The 19,744-nt window shown below is 41.7% G+C and overlaps 1 protein-coding gene across 8 annotated transcripts; it reads left to right on the top strand.

The window, feature by feature from the left end:
• The first annotated feature begins 6,089 nt into the window (after positions 1-6,089).
• Positions 6,090-17,854, top strand: ogt.1 (O-linked N-acetylglucosamine (GlcNAc) transferase, tandem duplicate 1). 8 transcript variants are annotated; one of them, XM_033974298.2, is made up of 22 exons: positions 6,090-6,441; positions 8,112-8,292; positions 9,243-9,486; positions 9,563-9,631; positions 12,597-12,713; positions 12,784-12,863; positions 12,954-13,149; positions 13,231-13,371; positions 13,446-13,546; positions 13,657-13,810; positions 13,925-14,026; positions 14,106-14,285; positions 14,518-14,676; positions 14,761-14,850; positions 14,936-15,061; positions 15,145-15,315; positions 15,393-15,509; positions 15,607-15,777; positions 16,133-16,285; positions 16,362-16,614; positions 16,690-16,813; positions 16,896-17,854. In XM_033974298.2, exons 1-22 carry the CDS (start codon positions 6,405-6,407, stop codon positions 17,074-17,076), a joined length of 3,147 nt encoding a protein of 1,048 aa, XP_033830189.1. In that variant the 5' UTR covers positions 6,090-6,404; the 3' UTR covers positions 17,077-17,854. The 8 variants fall into 8 exon arrangements, with proteins under 8 accessions (XP_033830189.1, XP_033830191.1, XP_033830190.1 ...); XM_033974300.2 differs by having other exon boundaries at positions 6,095-6,441; positions 8,142-8,292; XM_033974299.2 differs by having other exon boundaries at positions 6,095-6,441; positions 8,142-8,292; positions 14,106-14,303.
• The last annotated feature ends 1,890 nt before the right edge of the window (positions 17,855-19,744 follow it).

Below are 19,744 nucleotides of genomic sequence, written 5' to 3'. Positions count from 1 at the left end.
ATCAACAGAAAAGTTCTCACACGGAGACGAAGAACAAAATAATTTGACATCAGCCCTGTCAGTGTGGTGTGCACTTTGACCGTGTAACTCTGCAAAAGCGGCTTATGCACAGGTGACCAGAGCCCTCCCCTGAGCTGTGAATGAGCCACAGTGCCCACAGAACCACGGGCCTCTGCCAATGACCTTCTTTCCGGACAAAGCCTTCCACGCCACAACTAACTCACAAGGTATGGCCGATTACGCAAGCGAAGGGGCGGCGGCAGGGGACTCGCTTTGGAGATGGATGATCTATTTTTCTGGATAAAAGGTTTTTCACAGTCAGTGACTTCTGCGTGAGAAGGTTCTCTTGTCCTGTTTGTCCAAGGCTCGACACGGCTCAATTATGTTGTAACTGTTGGACAGAAAAGCTGTTTAATTGTGTGGAACTAAACGAGGCAGAGGGTGTAAAGTGTTGGTGTTTATTTCCTTTTGGGTTTTTCAAAAAACAAAAAAAACCTGCACTTTTCAAAGAGTCTATAAAAGGACAAGTGTAAGAGGAGGAAAGCAGCTCCCCTCTGCACTGGCCCCAGACCTCATGGCCAGGAGATGACTCTTAATCCTCGCCACTGTAGACGTCCGTGTGTTTGAGCAGCACTCATAGACCCGCAGCTGGATTTAAATGAGATCTGGCAAAGCCTGGATTTCCAACATTTTTTCATGCAGATCGAGGCTAAATCTCTGAAGTCACATCCTCCAGGGAACTATTAGATAATAATGCAAATGTCTGTGGAAGTTTCTACAGGGGCAGAGTCTGTAAAACATGTTAAGATCGACATTCTTTGGCTGCACGAGAAGAAAATGTAGGATTTAATGACTTTTATTACAATATCATTACTATATTTTAATGTACTTTTTTACAAAAATTTGCCAAAATAAAATAAGGGAAAATAGGACTTTTTGGCCCAAAAATAAACAAAATAAATTATGTTTTTTCATCATGGATGTTTTTATTGCACTGAAAAACAAATAAAAACATATATCTGTATTGTGAGCTTGCATCTCCACAAACATGACTCTTATTTGTCCCGGAGGGCCGCCTCCTGCTTGTTTCCATGGAAATGTTGATCCTTTGGCTAAAATATTCCACATGGCATTGAACATATTTCGTGGAGAATGATCGAGCCAAGATCCTGTGGGACATCCAGATACAGACTGACAGAATGAAGATGGACCGGACACAGAGCAAAGCCGTCGTGTTGGACATCACAGAACCAAGTGAACATCAGGAAAAAGGAACATGAGAAACTGGAGAAATATCACCAGAGAAGAGCTGGAGAAGAGCTGGAAGGTGAAGGGATCAGTGGTGCCCGTGGTCATCGGAGCACTTGGGGCAGTGACCCCCAAACTGGAGGAGGCTACAGCAGATCCCAGGAAAAAACATCAGACACCTCAGTCCAGAAAAGTGCAGTACAGGAACAGCAAAGATACTGTAGAACGCTCAAGCTCCCAGGCCTCTGGTAGAGGACCCGATCGTGGAAAAGAGGGGATGAAAGACCACCCACGGAGGGTGAGGAGGAGATTTTTTTCTTTTTTTTTTATATGATACGCACTGGTGGAAGCAGTACTTATAATTTGTACTCATGTAAAAGTTATTAAATTAGGTAACATCAAAATTTGTTTTAACACAATTTTAATAGAATTTTAGATTGGCCTTTTATATAAAACTTATATAATTGTGTTGTAAATGTTATTTTAAACTGTAATCTACATATTCTCTGAGTTCTGGCCCATCTAAGCAGGTGATGCAGTGCTGTCATGTGTGTGCCAATATGTATATGTATATGTAGAGGCGATTTTAATTATTTTCACCATATTGTGACATTTAAATTCTCTACTCACTTCCCCCCAAGCCCCTTTTTACCACAACCCTATAAGAGAGCTGTGTGGTCACGTTTTGTGCAGCCATCTCTTTGTACTAAAGTGTTAATATTCATAATTATAAATGTTTAAAAGTGGACTGAGTGAGTGTGACGTCACCCACAGCGTTCAGCTCCAGTCAAATGAAGCTCATCGAGGCCGGAGCAGTTATAGGGGCCAATGTGGAGCTGATTTCCATATTTGAAACTCTGACCGCGAGTATCAAAGAGCCAAAGAACCAGTCTGGAGCGAGGCTGTTGAAGTCAACGCACCGCTGGTTTAGCAGGGAGCGGGCAACACTGACAATCAAACATGTTGGTAACGCTATCGGGAGCGAACTTGTGAAAAGAAACCACCTGTTTGTCTGTTATTAATGCTCATATCTTGAGTTACAGACAGTGAAATAAAAACCCCAGGATCATGTAGAGGGTTAATATGAACATTTAAGACCAAAATGACGAGTCTGACAGCAGCAGATACAGAGACAGGACACAGTAAAAAAGAAAAAAACAAAGAAAAAAACAACTCAACAAACAAACTCAAAAACAAAAAAAACAAAAAACATCTAAAAATAACTAAAAAACAAAACTGAAAATAACAAAAAAATAAAGAAAATAAATTTAAAAACTCATAATAATAATAATAATAATAATAATAATAATATCAAAAAAATCCTCAAAATTAAAAAACAAAAAACAAAAAAAACTATAAATAAATAAAAATAAACTTAAAAAATAAAGTCAAAGTAACTCAAAAAAATTAACCCCAGGATCATGTAGAGGGTTAATACGAACATGTAAGACCAAAATGACGAGTCTGACAGCAGCAGAGACAGAGAGAGGGTGACAGTTGTTCAGTAGAAAGTGAATTGGGGCCAGAGTTGATGCAGCCGTAACCGAGCCCATGATCACTTCCTGTTTGGAACGCAGCGGCTAGCAGGTTAGCTATGTCCATTTATATAAACAGTCTATGGTTAGAATACTCAATTACAAGAACAAACACGGGTTTAAAAATCCACTCAAAAAGTACAATTACCCAAAATATCTACTGATTCCCCGCAATGATACGCCTAAAATGCTAAACCCCCAAAAATCTAAACACTAAGCTCCTATATTAAAACACACCAGCGCTGCACAACACGACCCGAGATAAACAGTGCAGCGCAGATTTAAACATCACATTTTTGACAGTTGTTTTCCGCAGCCTCTTCCAACCACAAAATGGAGGGCTATAAAACATGTCTACAGCTCTGAGCTCACAAAGGCTGAAGCATGAATCAAAGAGCTTCACCTGATGATTAACCACGAAGACAGCTAGAGGCCAAACACATGCCTGCCGCCATATTAGCACTGCCGAGTCGATACGAGCCGCCTGAACCTCTACAGCAGAGCGCTCGGGTCCAGTCTTTGAAGGCCCCCGTGTAATAAAAGTGATAGTGTGTTAGTATGTCAACAGTCTCAGCAGGTATGATTCCCATGTGCAGCTCCAGAGGAAATGCCTTTGTTTGTCTAACACAGAGGAAGGCGGTAGGTATGTCTGGAGCTCTGGGCCATAGGACAATAGTACTTAACTGAGAAATTATAGGCTGCCCTGCATACTATACATGCAACAAAACTGTAAACATATATGAACTAAAACACTTAAACGTTTGGATGTCCCTCTCAAAATGCTATGGGACCCATTAGCTCTTCATCAGGGCAGTTTGTTTAACATAAAAGTACAGAATTCTGGTGTTAGTTTAACTTTTAGCTGCTGTGTTGAAGGTTAAAGGGCCCAGATGATGATGTCTCCTGATCTGTGTTGTCTGTTCTAATGTTTCCTCATCACAAACAGACCTGGAGTTGTGTTTTGGTTTGTTCACACATGTTTAACACAGATTTAGGCTGAGTTTTTTTCAAATCTCTACTGAAGTAAAGGTAAAAGGAGCTGTTAACTTGAAAATAAATGCACAGACTAATAATAAAGAGTTATTCAAACATGTGTGAATGAAACAAAACGCAACTCCAGGTCTGTTTTTGAGGAAGTAACAGCATTAGAACATGACTTAAAGCTCATTGTATAGTTTTCTGATTTTGATGTGACACAAGAAATCAGAATCAGAATCAGAATCAGAATCAGAAGACTTTTATTGCCATAGTCTGTGAACACAGTTCACAAACTAGGAACTTGATATGGTGAAAAAGTGCAACATAAACACACTGAATAAATACAAATACAAATAAGAGCATGCACAAAGTCAAAAAGATATGCTTAAAAAAATCAAATGAAATACTTAAAGGGAAAAAATATGTACAATAGCAGCATCAGAACAACAGTGCAAAGTGTCTTATTAAAGTGGCCGGTGTTATAAAGTGTCCAGTTTAGTGCAGATGACATCGCTAAAATACACTGCAAGTCAGCTGAATATTAGATCTATAATTGTAGATAAATGCTACTCAAACAGGTTGGGTGCTTCTTGGTCTGCAAAGTCCCATCGAGAGAACACTTTAAACAAGCGGCAAGTTAAAGAGCGGCCTGGATTATTGGGACACGATTCAGTACAACTCAAATCATTGTCCCGAGTGAACCTTATTTAAGTGAGGATCATGGAGGAGGACGTCGTACGATGTGGGTCAGCGCTTGGATTGGATCTTAAACAAAACAGGAACTGAGCTGAAGTAATTTGGGCTATTTGTTTTGTTGTGCCCATTAAGCAGCACAACACTGGACCCTTTTCCAAGCTATGGCAAATACACATGCAAGTTGACCAATAAAATGGATGACTGACCCTCTTCTCACGTGCTGCCCAAAATAGATTATTTCAAAGCAATATCCATTGTGAAGAGCTGGTCCCAGTCCTTTAGGCAGAAGTGTGCACTTTGAAAACTGGTGACAGCAGCTTGCACAAAGATAAAGCGCGTCAGATGGGATCGCCATAGACACAGCGACCATGACATCATTCTGAAGATGTGTGGGAGCAAAGGAGGCCACCGTGTGTACACAAACCATGGACCTATGCATGCTCGGCACACACACACGCACACACCCCCACACACACACACACACACACACACACACACACACAGAGCTAACCCATCAGTGATGTCAACTGCTTTCCCATGAGGGCTGTGGGGGAAAATTGGCATAGAAAAAGAAGCAGAGCCAGCTCTCCTTTCAGCATTCTATGGGCAGAGTGGCATGTTGATCCCTGACATCTCATCAAAATATTAAGGCTGAAAGAGTGGAATTAACCAATGACGAAACAGCAAAGGAAAATCACTTAGTTCTACTGCTGGGAACTGGGTAGATTATGGTTTTCTTCTACAGCAACAGTTGGAATTTATTTGATAATCACAAGAACACATCGAGACAGTTTGCGTGGGCATTAGCTGCACATAAAAATACATGGTGTAGGCCTATATTCATGCACTAGTCTAACACTGTGTAGAAGCCTTATATGGGTGTGCATTTTAATGAAGGCTGCACTTTTGGTAGTGCACAGTCTCTTTGATGTACTTATGCACATACATTATGTTTATCGTGTATACTAAAGTGAAACATTGGATTCCCACTGTTCAAATAAAATCAAATGAATGAATAAATCAGATATACACAGGCTGTGGAGAATGGCTTCACTCACTTTGGGCTATTGGCAAATACTGTCCCCTAGCGGTGTAGCATCTAAACTGCATCTTTACACATAAATGCAGCTGAAGAGGTGAATAAAGAAATATGAATATACATGAAATTCGAGATTTTAGCCCACAAACAGCACTGACCATATCATCATCCATCAACGCTGTGTTTATGTTGCATATTCAATTCTTTATGTTTGTTTGTTGTTTAATTTTCTGCATAAATGTGTCAGAACAATCGGTGTATCTCAGTTTGAGTCATTAATATTGGCTCTTTTGACTAAAGAGGAGCTGGAGGAGCACTGCTGAGTCTGTGCCTATCGCTGCACATGCGCGAGTAAAAAGTCCTATCGCAACAGACTGCGCCAGTGTATCCTTCCGCGCACTAAAATTGGCACGTGATCGTATTCTGTTCTGTTGCGTTTTATAATCACCAAATATAAAATACTTAAAGGCAATCACACGTGCCCAAGTTACACACATTTGGCAAGAATCGTTTCAGCGTTAAACACGACCAAGCTGAACGCGGAGAAACGGATCTACTTTCTTTAAAACGAGTTCCGCCCATGTCGCCATTTTGTGTTCATCTACTTTGTTGTGAGGAGGAAAAAGAGCGAATCAATGACATCATTATAACCGTACGAGACGTTTTAGTTTAGCTCGTCTTTTTAGTATAGTCTGTATGCTTGTTTGCCCTGTTTGCGGTTAGTTTACCTTCGTATCCTGCGGAGGAAAAGCAGCGCGTTGGCTCCGCACTGGACGCGTGTTGGTCGCGTGTTTGTCGCAGACTGCTGCAGCTCACCCGCGCGCTTCGTGCCGACTCTTTTCTCTACAAACTGTCCCCGTCCCGCTGGCACATTGACGTCCACGGCGCAAGAACCGAAGCCAGAGGAGATGGCGAGCTCTGTGGGGAACGTGGCGGACAGCACAGGTGAATCCCGCTTTTGTGTTTGAGACTTTTACAGAACGGTGAACGAGAGAACGAGGCGAGAACGAGGCGATAACGGGGCCTCGCGACACGACGCACGGAAATATAACCGTTAAACTTCCACATTCCACCTTTATTTGTTGTTATTATACACCCTGCTATCAATATAACATGGTATTTTCCGTATTTAGTGTTTTAAGCAGCTTTAATCATGGTAAATTGTTGCTGTTAGCATGTCTGTTAGCATGGATGTTAGCATGTCTGTTAGCATGGATGATGCTAACTGCAACGTCATTGGAGGCTTCCGCGAGCCCCTCATCACAAGGACAAAATGACAAAATGCCTCATATGTAAAGTAATTCACTAGATTTACTAATTTTTCTGCTGTAGTTTTGAGTTGTTAAATCAGCCTCAGTCATATTATTCCCAAAACGTAATGGTTTCACTATAGCAGCTGCGTACAGTCACATATTTAGGCCATTTTTTAGGCCAAAATGAAATATTTCCGGCAGGGGCGGCGCCAGTAGGGGGGCTAGAGGGGGTACTGGCCTCCCCTAGAATGATCAGTGCACCCTCATATCTCCCCACACTTTAATAGCACATCTGATCTAGACTGAAAATGTACAAAATGAGATGATAAAAAAATAATAGTGCATATTTGCTTTTATAAATCACTACAGGAGGGCATGAGGGGGCACTAGCCTTCCCTAGAATGGTCAGTACACCCCTTATAGCACATCCGATCTTGACTAAAAATGTTCATAATGAGACTCTAATAAATAAAAATCTGCATTATTAGCTTTTATAAATAACTACAGTGGCTAAATACATTTAAACGTGGCTCTAAATTAATATGCTAAATGTGCAACCTCATTGTAGCAAAAGACGATGTTTAAATCTCAACTGGGCAAATAGTTGTAGGAGTGAAGACATCGGACGAGCAGCGAAACGTCTTCACTCCTACAACGATTTGTCTAGTTGACAGAATTACACTTCGACTTTTGCTATGGCTCAGACTTGGACGACTGAGGGATTACACAGACCCCTATTGAAGTTCTTAGCACGATCTTAGCTCCTCCAACCAAAAATGTCTGATACCGCCTCTGATTTCAACTCAGTTTCATTTATATCGCATGTTTAAATACAACATCAGCTGTCCTAAGTGCGTCACAGTAAAAAAAAAACAACAAATATACAGGTAACATGTTAAATAGGCAAAGAACAATAAAACAATAAAACACAGTCTGGGTGGAGCTCGTGTTCTTGTGGACTTGGGATTAGTCCAGATGTATTGTTGGTTTATCTCAAGTATTGAACAGCTGCTTAACCTGGAGGACAGGTTTGTGCTTTTATAGTTTTCTGCTTACTCCACTCCCTGGAAAGTCTATTATGGACACTGTTGTAATTGTTTTGCACAAGCTTGTATACCTTCAGCATTTTTATGATTTTGGACCCTATACGTTTGTGTTATTATAAACCTTATGTAACACTTCCATCCACCCCGAGCCTTTATTTTTAATCATCGCCTGTATTCTGTTATCCATGTTATTGTCATCCAAAGTTTCATTCTGTTTTCCATGTTTTTGTCATCTGCCTGCCTTATGTTCTTCCATCACCTCTAACATGTTGTTTTCCCATCCCCTCCTTGGGCTGTGTTGCTGTTGGTGCTCCAGAACCGACAAAACGTATTCTTTCATTCCAAGGGTTGGCTGAGCTGGCGCATAGAGAATATCAGTCAGGGGACTTTGAAGCAGCCGAGCGCCACTGTATGCAGCTGTGGCGCCAGGAGCCAGACAACACCGGGGTGCTCCTGCTGCTGTCCTCCATTCACTTCCAGTGCAGAAGACTCGACAGGTACAGCGTGTGGCGGGAGGGGGTACTGCACAATGCTCACTAGTATGTAGGGAAGGTACACGGGGTTCTCTCTTTTGACTTGGTATTAAAGCAGACCTATGCTGCAAACTTGACTATTTAGAGATTTTTACCATGATATAGTTGCTTCCCCTCATCATTTACGCACCCAAACTTGTTTGTGGAGTGATGGACTTGTTTTCAAGAAGCCGTATTACCGGTCAATCCCCATTTTGTCCACTGCCGGCACAACCCCACTGCTCTGTACTTACTTTGTTCTCCAGTTTTATTTTTTGTTAATCGGTAATATGTGTAGGATTCAGCAGAGTCGTGTAGTCATTTTAGTACAAATGGAGAAATAAAATCTATTGCGAGTTAGTGTGACGTGCAGCTATCCATAGGAGGTGCCAGCTGTTTTTGGTGATGACATCAGTTCTCATTGGGCACCGCAGTTTTCTCTCACAAAAGTCAGTGGACTCGTTTCTTTTATCAAGTCGTTTTAGATGAATACTGCAATTTTAAAACGTGCAAATTCTTACATAATGATCCACAGCTATCATAAATTATAACTGTAGAGCACACAAGCACAATATGTTTAAATTATGCATACAAACTTATGCTCTAAAAGGTCAGAACATTATTGCAATTGTGTGGGGGGGACTTCCAGCTTCCCTACGCAAACCTCCTCTTCCTTATTTTTATAATGCTTGTTATGTAATCCATGTATGGTTAAGTTTATATTTAGAGCACAAATTGTCCTCGAAGTAATTCCAAGTGCTTTATAGAACTAGAACGGTGCATTGAAGGTGCTATACAAACAAATAATCGCAGTGCAGATTAATCATATACAGAACTAAACCATCAAGCATCACATCGTCAGGAAAACTCTAGCTGCATAAAACTGAAATGCTGGTTCCTTGTGCTTAAATGGTCTTTTCTTTGCGGCTCCGTAGGTCTGCACACTTCAGTACTCTGGCCATTAAGCAGAACCCCATGCTGGCTGAAGCGTATTCCAACCTGGGGAACGTGTACAAGGAGCGCGGGCAGCTGCAGGAAGCCATCGAGCACTATCGGCACGCACTCAGGCTCAAGCCAGACTTCATCGACGGATACATCAACTTGGCTGCAGCTCTCGTGGCAGCGGGTGACATGGAGGGAGCGGTGCAGGCCTATGTGTCGGCTCTGCAGTATAACCATGTATGTGTATGTTAGTCATCATCGATCTTCAAAGTGATACAGATACTAATAATAATAACGTTGTTTTCCTCTGCAGGACCTTTATTGTGTACGCAGTGACTTGGGCAATCTCTTAAAAGCCCTTGGACGTTTGGAAGAGGCTAAGGTATGTTACTGGAGTTCAGCATTTGTGTCTTTCATTTATCCTTTTAGTTCATACATTATATATTTTAGTGCCATTTACTACCAAATTACATTTTTTCCTCTTTTTTTGACAATAAGTCCCATAACTATCCTCAAGTAAATTTATATACAAGAGGAAAGGAGGCTTAACATCCAGTTTTGCAAATTCTCCTCCTCGACTCGCAAATAATACAGAGCCATAATAAGGAAACAAGCATTTTGTACATTGTAAGATCACCTCTTCAGGCATTTTTGTAAACATTTCAAGAAATTAGAATTATTCTTTTTTATAAAATGCTCATTCTTAGTGTTAGTGTTTTGTCATGCTGCAGTACCAGAGACCACACACACCCTTAAGGAATAAAGGCTGCGTTGAAATTTACACATTTGATCATATTACTTGCCTATTTTCTTATAATCTTTGGAGGGAAAATGCTGGCTCGGTCTTCGAAGAGTAAATGAACTGATGAGATTGTAGCTACTGCAGTGCTAAAGATAAGATGGTTTCTAACTACACCACTGAGCTCCAGTATTTATCATTTGATTCTTTTTAAGCCCTTTTAAGCCTTTTGTCCTGCAGTCGCTTTAACGGCTGCCAGTGTGCCTTTGCACTTCCACCGTGAGTGGTGCTTTTAGACTACAGCTGTGGTCTTTGTTACTGGGGTCTGCCTGGGTTGGGTCACATCTGGAGAGGTGAACTAGTTCACTGGTTACAGGCCATCTTATTTGCTGCTGGAGGGGGGCTGAGGAGTGGGGAGGGGCACCAGGGAGCCTCAGCTCCGCGCTCTGTCGCTCCACCCCCCCGCGCGCTGCGAAGGATCGTGGACTGTGCGCGCTCAGAGCTGTCTTCCTGACTTCATCAGCCTGTGCTAACGCACGGCTAACACTGAATATTTTAGCTCTATGTCAGTAATCTTTACTGCACGTCTTTGTGTCAGTGAAAAACCCTTGATGATTACCCATTGCTAAACTAAGCTACTTATATTTTTGACATATTTGATGTGTCACACAATGTCAGGCAGACAGCTCACCATCTGAAATCCACCTCCTGCGTCAGATGCTGGTTTAGAAAGACAGGAATGCGCAGCAACAGCGATGACTTCTTTATTTCAGAGATGTGGAGGCTTCTAGATACAAAGAATTAAAGTCTTTTCTCCCTATTCTATTGGCCAGGACTCAAGAAAGCAGGCCAGGATAAAGAATACAGAATACAATTGCATTGAACCTGCTAAAACAATCAAAGAAAAGCTAATAATACTTGTTGCCTTTATACAAATGTAAAACTCCCAAACAAATGGGATCAGTTCATCTGGGCAAGATCAAGCCAGTAACTGCCCTCCTTTAGTAAATACTTTTGTATTGGACAGTTAAAAAGCTTTATTTGAGTAAATGTGAAAGAAGCCTTTCTTCCATCCCCAGTTTCCCTGTCAGCATTATTTCTCTTTGATTTGAAATGCAACAATCATTGCATGTCTAGAAAATAGGACTATTTTGTTTTTGTTTGTTGTGATTTGGTAAAGTTTATTTCCATAGTTATGAAATGTATTGTTTGGACACTTTTACTAACGATCTTGTTTTCTGATTTGTCTCTTTTGGTTTTCCACCACTGATATTGTTATTTAGAAGGTTTCAGGTGGGTGACAGTAATCCTGCGTAGGTGCCTGGCGGAAAGGAACACTAGGGCAGCATCAGTCCTCTCCTCTTCTTCCAGCCAGCTGCGGTCTCCACTCTGACAAAGTCCAAAAATATGGTAACGGGTTTGTAACTGCCAAAAGAAAAACCACTTCACTTCATGCTTGAGCTCCTCTGTCTTGTGGCTTCCTTATGAAGAACAAAAAGTAAAACAAATTAATGTAAGCATTTGTTAATATATATTTATACTAATTGCCCAAGAAAGTCTTTATTAGTTTAAAAAAACATGGAAGCAATAATCATGAAAAACAAGTAAGAAAACCTCTAACTCTTACATGTTGTGTATTTTTTCCTATTTTATTTTATTTTCCTTCTTTATTTGGAGTTGCAGCGTTCTGATGATGCAGTTGCGCTGTGAGTCTACAGTAGCGCAAGGGCTGCGCAGCGATGTCTTTCAAGCAACCAAAATGGCGGAAAGCGCAGGCTTGTTCCCTGAACCCCCACTCCCTTTGGCCGTGTGGTTGTGGACCAGTCCCCACTTAAGACCAGCCTCGCTTCCTATAACCCTAAAAATCCATATAGCGGTGTTTCAAGTCTTCGGTGTGGGTTCAGCTCCATACCTACAAAGAATAACTTCATGGCTATGTGCATTTGATTGGAAAAGGAATGTACTTCCTACACAAAGATGGGTGTCGAGTGTGAGCCAGTCTGGTCAGAAAAGTGTGAAAGGGATGTTGGTTTGCAGCTGGAGCCTCTGGCAAGTGAAAAGGCGCTGCTGCGAAATAAGACCTGCGCTAAAGGTCGCGCTGTACGCGCATCTGCGCAGTGTGTGGTGAGGCCGCACGACGCGCTAGCATGGACTTGTTGCGCCTGCATTACAGGGACCATCACTTGCAGAAAATGTCCCACATCTGAGGTTGTGAAGTAGTTAAAACATGGGCTTCATTTATCTGAACATTTAAGTTGGGAAAGATTGTGGGTCCTGTTAGCCACAACGCTTTTGTCACTGTGGTCATAACTGTACGATGGGGGCATGAATGTAAGTGTCGGTTGGATCCGCGCAGCGTAGGAATAAGCATTGCAGCTTAGCGCGGCAGACTTGTGCGCCAGCGAGCCCATGCTGTAGACTCACTTTTTGTCATTGTGAAGGATGGTCACTAATTTTGTTTTCTCTGCTCTTTTTGTTTTTCTTACTTTTACTCTCAATCTTTTGTTATTTTACAATCCTCTGGCCTTCCTCTACACTTTACCCTCCCTCGTTACGCTCCCTCTCTCCTTTCCTGTGTTTCCTTTTTATTATTTTACACCAAATGAAGGCTTGTTACCTGAAAGCCATTGAGACTCAACCCAACTTTGCAGTGGCTTGGAGCAACCTGGGCTGTGTATTCAATGCCCAGGGGGAGATATGGCTGGCCATCCACCATTTTGAAAAGGTACATTTTGACTCGGTGAACAAGATCTTTTCATAAACATTTGTAACAACTTATGCTGTTTATTTTTCAGGCTGTAACTCTGGATCCTAATTTCCTTGATGCGTACATTAACTTGGGAAATGTTCTAAAAGAGGCTCGTATTTTTGACAGGTGAGAATTATGACTCTGGTTTCACTTAAATTCACAAATGTCTGCTCTGCGCATAAGCAAAAACTCATCTTGAGTGTTGTTTTCTTTCAGAGCTGTGGCGGCATACCTCCGAGCGCTGAGTCTCAGCCCAAACCATGCCGTTGTCCATGGAAACTTGGCCTGTGTTTACTATGAACAAGGCCTCATTGACCTGGCCATTGACACCTACAGGCGGGCGATTGAATTACAGCCCCATTTCCCTGATGCCTATTGCAATTTGGCAAACGCCCTGAAGGAGAAAGGAAATGTAAAGCATCACTTTAGTAGTAAATGTTTTTGTTCACTATTGACAGCTGTCCTGTTACATAATGTTGAACTGTTTTACCAGGTTTCTGAAGCAGAAGAGTGCTACAACACGGCCCTGCGCCTGTGCCCGACCCATGCCGACTCTCTGAATAACTTGGCCAATATAAAGCGTGAGCAGGGCAACATTGAGGAGGCGGTTCAGCTTTACAGAAAAGCTCTTGAAGTAAAGGCACTAAACATTTGCAGAAGAACATGAAGAGAAGCAAAATATAAAAAAACACCTGTCTGTTTTATTAGGTTTTCCCAGAGTTTGCAGCTGCACATTCTAATTTGGCAAGTGTCCTGCAACAACAGGGCAAACTCCAGGAAGCTCTGATGCACTACAAAGAGGCCATCAGGTACAGTGTGTAATGTTTTATGGCTCATGTGTTTAATGACGGCACTAACAGACCAAAAACGCACATTATTGCTTTTGTTAATCGTGTTTTTGGGATGTTTGTTTCTGTAGGATCAGTCCCACTTTCGCTGATGCCTATTCAAACATGGGAAACACATTGAAGGAAATGCAGGATGTCCAGGGAGCGCTGCAGTGCTACACACGTGCCATTCAGATAAACCCCGCCTTCGCTGACGCCCACAGCAATTTGGCCTCTATTCATAAGGTAATGAAGCGTGAATTCTCACACAATAATGAATAGTTATTACCAACAGATGTAAGCGTTTGACAATGCATCTTTGTAATAATGTTTTTTTTAACTTCATATTCTTTTTGTTAGGACTCTGGCAACATCCCTGAGGCCATAGCGTCTTACCGCACAGCCTTGAAGCTTAAACCGGATTTCCCAGATGCTTATTGTAACCTGGCACACTGCCTTCAGGTTTGTACTCTCTCCCTCGTGAAGAAAACCTGCCCTTTCATACAGTTTGTGTATTTTACCAAACACTTGTATCTGACAGATCGTGTGTGATTGGACTGATTATGACGAGCGGATGAAAAAACTTGTGAGCATCGTAGCAGATCAACTGGAAAAGAATCGTCTGCCTTCAGTTCACCCCCACCACAGCATGCTCTACCCTCTGTCTCACAACTTCCGCAAGGCCATAGCAGAACGCCATGGAAACCTTTGCCTGGACAAGGTACTCGCAATGACAAAAGCAAGTACTCGTTCTTTTATTTTATTTGGGGAGGATGGTGAAAGGTGGCTGGTGACGCGGGGAGGTGGAGGTTGAAACAAAACAATTGCTTGTAAACAAAGAAATTTGATTGACAGCAGAATTAGCTGCTTGCAGTGGTGAGGTGTGGGTAAAGTCTATTGTCTCAGGTGTGTTATATTAACTTATGATCCTAACAGAACTTGTTGTTTGGCAGATTAATGCACTGCACAAACCCGCCTACGAGCATCCGAAAGACCTTAAAGCAAGCAATGGCCGCCTCCGCGTTGGCTACGTCAGCTCTGATTTTGGCAACCACCCAACTTCACACCTGATGCAGTCTATTCCTGGAATGCACAACCCAGAGAAGTTTGAGGTATCGTTGTTTCTTCAGTGGATGCGTTTTGACACAGCAGTGATTCATTCTAGTGCTAAAATTGATTTTATATTTCCCACAAAGGTTTTCTGCTACGCGCTCAGTCCTGATGACAGCACCAACTTCCGTGTGAAAGTAGTAGCAGAGGCTCATCATTTCACAGACCTCTCCCAGGTAAAAGTCCCATTTATTTTTTTACTATAATAAAAACTGCTTCTTCAGTGAACATGTTTAATTTAAATACGCACTGTGTCTTCAGATACCTTGTAATGGAAAGGCAGCTGATCGCATTCACCAAGACGGGATCCACATTCTTGTCAACATGAATGGATACACAAAAGGAGCACGAAACGAGCTGTTCGCCCTCCGCCCTGCCCCCATTCAGGTGAGCCAGACCCTGTGGTTTAGAAACTGCTGCCCACTTTACATCTAAAGTCTAAAAACAACTAAAATATCTCTTTTGATCAGTCAATGTGGCTGGGATACCCTGGAACAAGCGGCGCCCCATTCATGGATTACATCGTCACTGACAAAGAGACTTCGCCCATGGAGCTGGCTGAGCAGTACTCAGAAAAAATGGCCTACATGCCACACACCTTCTTCATCGGAGACCATGCCAACATGTTTCCCCATCTCAAGGTTTGTTTGGTGATATCAGTGACATTAGTGACTGCCCTTTGCAAATCTTATCCAATGTTATTTTTCGTTTCTCACAGAAAAAAGCCGTCATTGACTTCAAATCGAATGGCCACATTTTTGACAACCGCATTGTGCTCAACGGCATCGACCTGAAGGCTTTTCTGGACAGTCTCCCAGATGTCAAAGTGATAAAGGTAGTTTTGATTTGTTGTTATGGGTGTTAATGTTTAACTTCATATTATTTAGAAAACCTGAGCTAGTTTGAGTTAAAACTGCATCTTTTTTTGTTAGATGAAATGTGACAACAACCAGGAGCCTGCTGGGGACACGAATGGGGCCCTGTCTATGCCTGTGATCCCCATGAACACAGCAGCTGAAGCCATCATCAACATGATCAACCAGGGCCAAATCCAGGTCACCATCAACAGCTTCACTGTCAGCAACGGCCTGGCCACCACACAGGTAAAATCTGTCAAGTCTGATCCAGTCTGTTTCAAATCCATGTCAAAGTTCAGTTTGAAAGGAGAAGGCTCAGGTTCCATTTACTTTCACATTCTGACACAGTGAGGCAGCTCCTAACAGGTTGCTGCTTTTGCAGATCCTTTGCAGATCAGCAGATGCGATTATAGTGTGTGAGAGTGAGTTACAGGTATGATGTTTCTGAACGTACGGTGGGAGCACCAGGTCATTTTTGGGAAATGGTGGCACAGTTGTTTCACAAGTCCTTTTTTTATTTTATTTTTGATTATTTAACTAAAACTTCAGCAGGGATTGAATTGAGCACCATAAATTATGTTAAACTTCATTTCTTCCCAAGATCAACAACAAGGCCGCCACAGGGGAAGAGGTTCCACGGACGATCGTGGTGACGACTCGCTCCCAGTACGGCCTCCCAGAGGACTCCATCGTGTACTGCAACTTTAACCAGCTCTATAAGATCGACCCTCCTACTCTTCAAATGTGGGCCAATGTAAGTTTAAACTTTGAAGTATTGTTCACATGATCTTATGAGAGAACCTTCTGAATCCTCCTCATCCCTTTGACAGATCCTGAAGCGGGTTTCCAACAGTGTGCTGTGGCTGCTGCGTTTCCCTGCTGTGGGAGAACCGAACATCCAGCAGTACGCTCAGACCATGGGCCTGCCTGCCTCACGGGTCATCTTCTCTCCTGTGGCTCCAAAGGAGGAGCACGTGAGGAGGGGGCAGCTGGCAGACGTCTGCCTCGACACTCCTCTGTGCAACGGCCACACAACGGGCATGGACGTCCTCTGGGCAGGAACGCCCATGGTCACCATGCCAGGTGAGCAAGAGGGTTTGTTGGTAATGGATTTGGTGAAAATTGAAGTAACTTTAAACATAAAATGTCTTTTCACAGGTGAGACGTTGGCATCTCGTGTCGCAGCATCACAACTGGCGTGTTTAGGTTGTCCAGAGCTTATAGCCCACAGTCGCCAGGACTACGAGGACATTGCGGTCAAACTAGGCTCAGACATGGAGTAGTAAGTCCACTGTTTATACACTGTCAATCCAAACCTTCAAAGGGCATTACACAATCCCTGACTCTGTTTTTCCTCCTCACAGCCTCAAGATGATCAGAGCACGCGTTTGGAAACAGAGAATCTGCAGCCCACTGTTCAACACCAAGCAATACACCATGGACCTGGAGAGGCTATACCTCCAGATGTGGGAGCACCACGCCAACGGCAACAAACCAGAGCACCTCGTCAATGTCCAACCGCCTGAAAGCACAGAGAAAGCCTGAACTGGAACAGCACCAGGGTCACTCCGCCTGTCCACCACCATTATCTGACCATTATTTGACTAGTCCTGACCAGTCTGAACCTTATTGTCCGTATCAGTCTAAAGGGGACGTGTAAAGAGCCTCCAGATCTTCACTTATTGCATCTTTTGAGCCAGACGAAGCCTGATACATTCATGATCCTTTTGGTCTGAGACTCTGAACCACACTGAGCATGAACAGTGAGGTCCCTGCTTTCCCCTCAGTGTGTGAGTCAGTGGATGTCCCCGTTTTGTGCTTACAGGACTATTCTTAGCTTGTGGAGCTCTTGCCGTCTTCACTATCAATCTATTTATCGGTGGATTAAGTCTGTGTTTTAAGGACCGCATTGACCATTGAAATCAAAACTTTTATTTTAGTTTAATCAAATAGAAGGTTCGTCTTTAAATTAAAAATGCTCTTTAGTTTGTGTATATTAACTGACTGCAGTGGGTGTTGCAGGTTTAATGCTCACCAAATGCCATCGTTGCTTATTTTTGTTTATTAAGAATCATCTTCTCAATCAGTAGCTGTTGCTCTATTTTATGACACTGTGTGAATGGGGGGAAAAAAAAAGTTGCATAGATGATTGTGTGGTATAAATGTGCCCTTCACACCGTCCCATCTTTTATCATTTAAACAGGAATGGCCTAGGTAAGTATTTTCTATGACATTTTTGTTTTGTATTTGTCTTTTAACTGTATGCTGTCACTGATGCCTCGAGGCTTGAGAAACAATACAAAAAATAAAGAGCTGGCACCAACTTGGTCTGTTCCATTTAATGATTTCAGCTGCTCTATAGACTCTTTAAACTGCTGTATCCTGTGTAATAATAATAGTGTCTGTCAGCTGTGGAACATAAAGTAAAATACAGATACGTACATGTTTTACTTAAGCACATTTTTAAGTGGAAAATTTTTACTTCAGTACATTTGAGAGCAGTATCTACTTTCTGCTCCACTACATTTTTGAACTGGACTGAAAAGAAAAAGCCTTTTCAGCAGGTATCAGACAATAATAAAAAAAAGTAAAGCCGCAAGCGGCATAGAACGGCCCTCGCGGGGCCATACTTCGCACTTGGCCGACCAGGCACTCCCTACAGGAGGTGCTAACGCGCCAATTTTGTCCATGTTATTGCAGCTTTGGGCTGTACTTGTCACTAAACAAAGTGTATACTCAGTGGAAGGACTGATGCACAAAATACAAAAACATGGCTTTTTCCAGGCATCGCCATGGCAACACCGTGCAAAATACAAACTTGGCCCTCTGGACTTTGACAGGAACGACCTGAACACTTACTGTGCCAAATTTCAGATTCCTCGACAAAGCAGATAAGGTGTCATAAGACTTTGAAATGTATGAAAATTTGGAACTTTGTCATTAGGACAACGTGGGCCTTTTTGCGCATCACCATGGCAACCCAGTGAAAAATATGACATGGGTCCCGTTGACTTTTTGATCAGGATGACATGAAGAGTCATGGTGCCAAAATTCAAATTATTCCATGAAAATAATATTTTTCTGATGAATGGGAAAAATTGGGAGGTTTCCCATTAGGATAACATTGGCAGTTTGGCGCATCGCCATGGCAACACGGTGCAAAAAAAAAACATGGGTCTGATTGACTTTATTAATTGGGATGACCCAATGAAAATTTGTGTCAAATTTGGTAACATTTGGGAAAACTAAACTTTCAGCCTTCCATACAAATGTATTTGTTATTCTGCAGGGGGCGCTGTCACGCCAAATTTATTACTTTTACAAATAGTAGAATTAGGCAGGAAAGTTTTATAACTGATTCGAATTTGAGCCAAATCGGACTTTGTATGAGCAAACGGGAGCAAATTTTGAAATTTGAAAAGTGCAAAAATTCCAATGGAATTTTGAACAAATAAAAATGGGCAGGAAACAAAAAAACATCTACCAACTATCATTTCTGTTATTGCCGCTCAAATATATCAAAATCACTACATTTGAAGCTTTATAAGACTCAAAATACTTTACTTTTTACTCTAAGTATTTATTATTTATTTTTTAATAAAGGTTTGCAACATTTGTGGCAAAGTAGAAAAGTTCCACAATTAATAGAATAGACAAAGCACTACACAGAAATGCAGATAAGTAAATAAATAAACAAATTAAATAAGTACATAATAATACAAAATGTTAAGAAAGGATTATAGCAGGAAGGAAGTTTTATACCTTCATTCTTTTCCACAAAACTTACAGATGAGAAAAGACAAACTTCTTTATAAAATGTGAGGAAAGATGGTTTAAGAACCTACGCTCGTGGATAATGAATTTACCTATAATAAAGATTATGTTTAAAATCATTTCACATTTTTTGTCATGCATAAGAGAACCAAAAATGATGTCCTTGCTGGTAAAGACTTTTAAATCCTGAGGAAAAGCCAGTAGTTTATCAGCCCCAAAGGCTTTAAATAAGTGTTCTGTCGATTCAGTATTTACATCACAGAAAGAACGACAATTATCATCCATCCCAAAACGCCGTCTAAACAGGTCAGGGGCATTTGCCTGAAAGACTTTTAAAATGACAGAAGCTAGTTCAAGTATCTTGCCCATTTTTTTTTTTTTTTTTTTTTTTTTTTTTTTTTTATTTATTTATTTACTTTATTTATTTATTTATTTTATT

Source organism: Periophthalmus magnuspinnatus, chromosome 10 (genome assembly GCF_009829125.3).
Source record: "Periophthalmus magnuspinnatus isolate fPerMag1 chromosome 10, fPerMag1.2.pri, whole genome shotgun sequence".
NCBI classification, from domain to species: domain Eukaryota; kingdom Metazoa; phylum Chordata; class Actinopteri; order Gobiiformes; family Gobiidae; genus Periophthalmus; species Periophthalmus magnuspinnatus.
The sequence above is the reverse complement of the archived record's forward strand: the minus strand, read 5'-3'. Positions and strand labels throughout refer to the sequence as shown.

Excerpts from the sequence above, each read along its gene's own strand:
- ogt.1 (XM_055224536.1), top strand. The coding sequence starts at position 6,405 with ATGGCGAGCTCTGTGGGGAACGTGGCGGACAGCACAG. Across the intron at positions 9,487-9,562 it reads CGGCTCTGCAGTATAACCAT|GACCTTTATTGTGTACGCAG; the intron begins GTATGTGTATGT and ends TTTCCTCTGCAG. Across the intron at positions 14,304-14,517 it reads AGGTACTCGCAATGACAAAA|ATTAATGCACTGCACAAACC; the intron begins GCAAGTACTCGT and ends GTTGTTTGGCAG.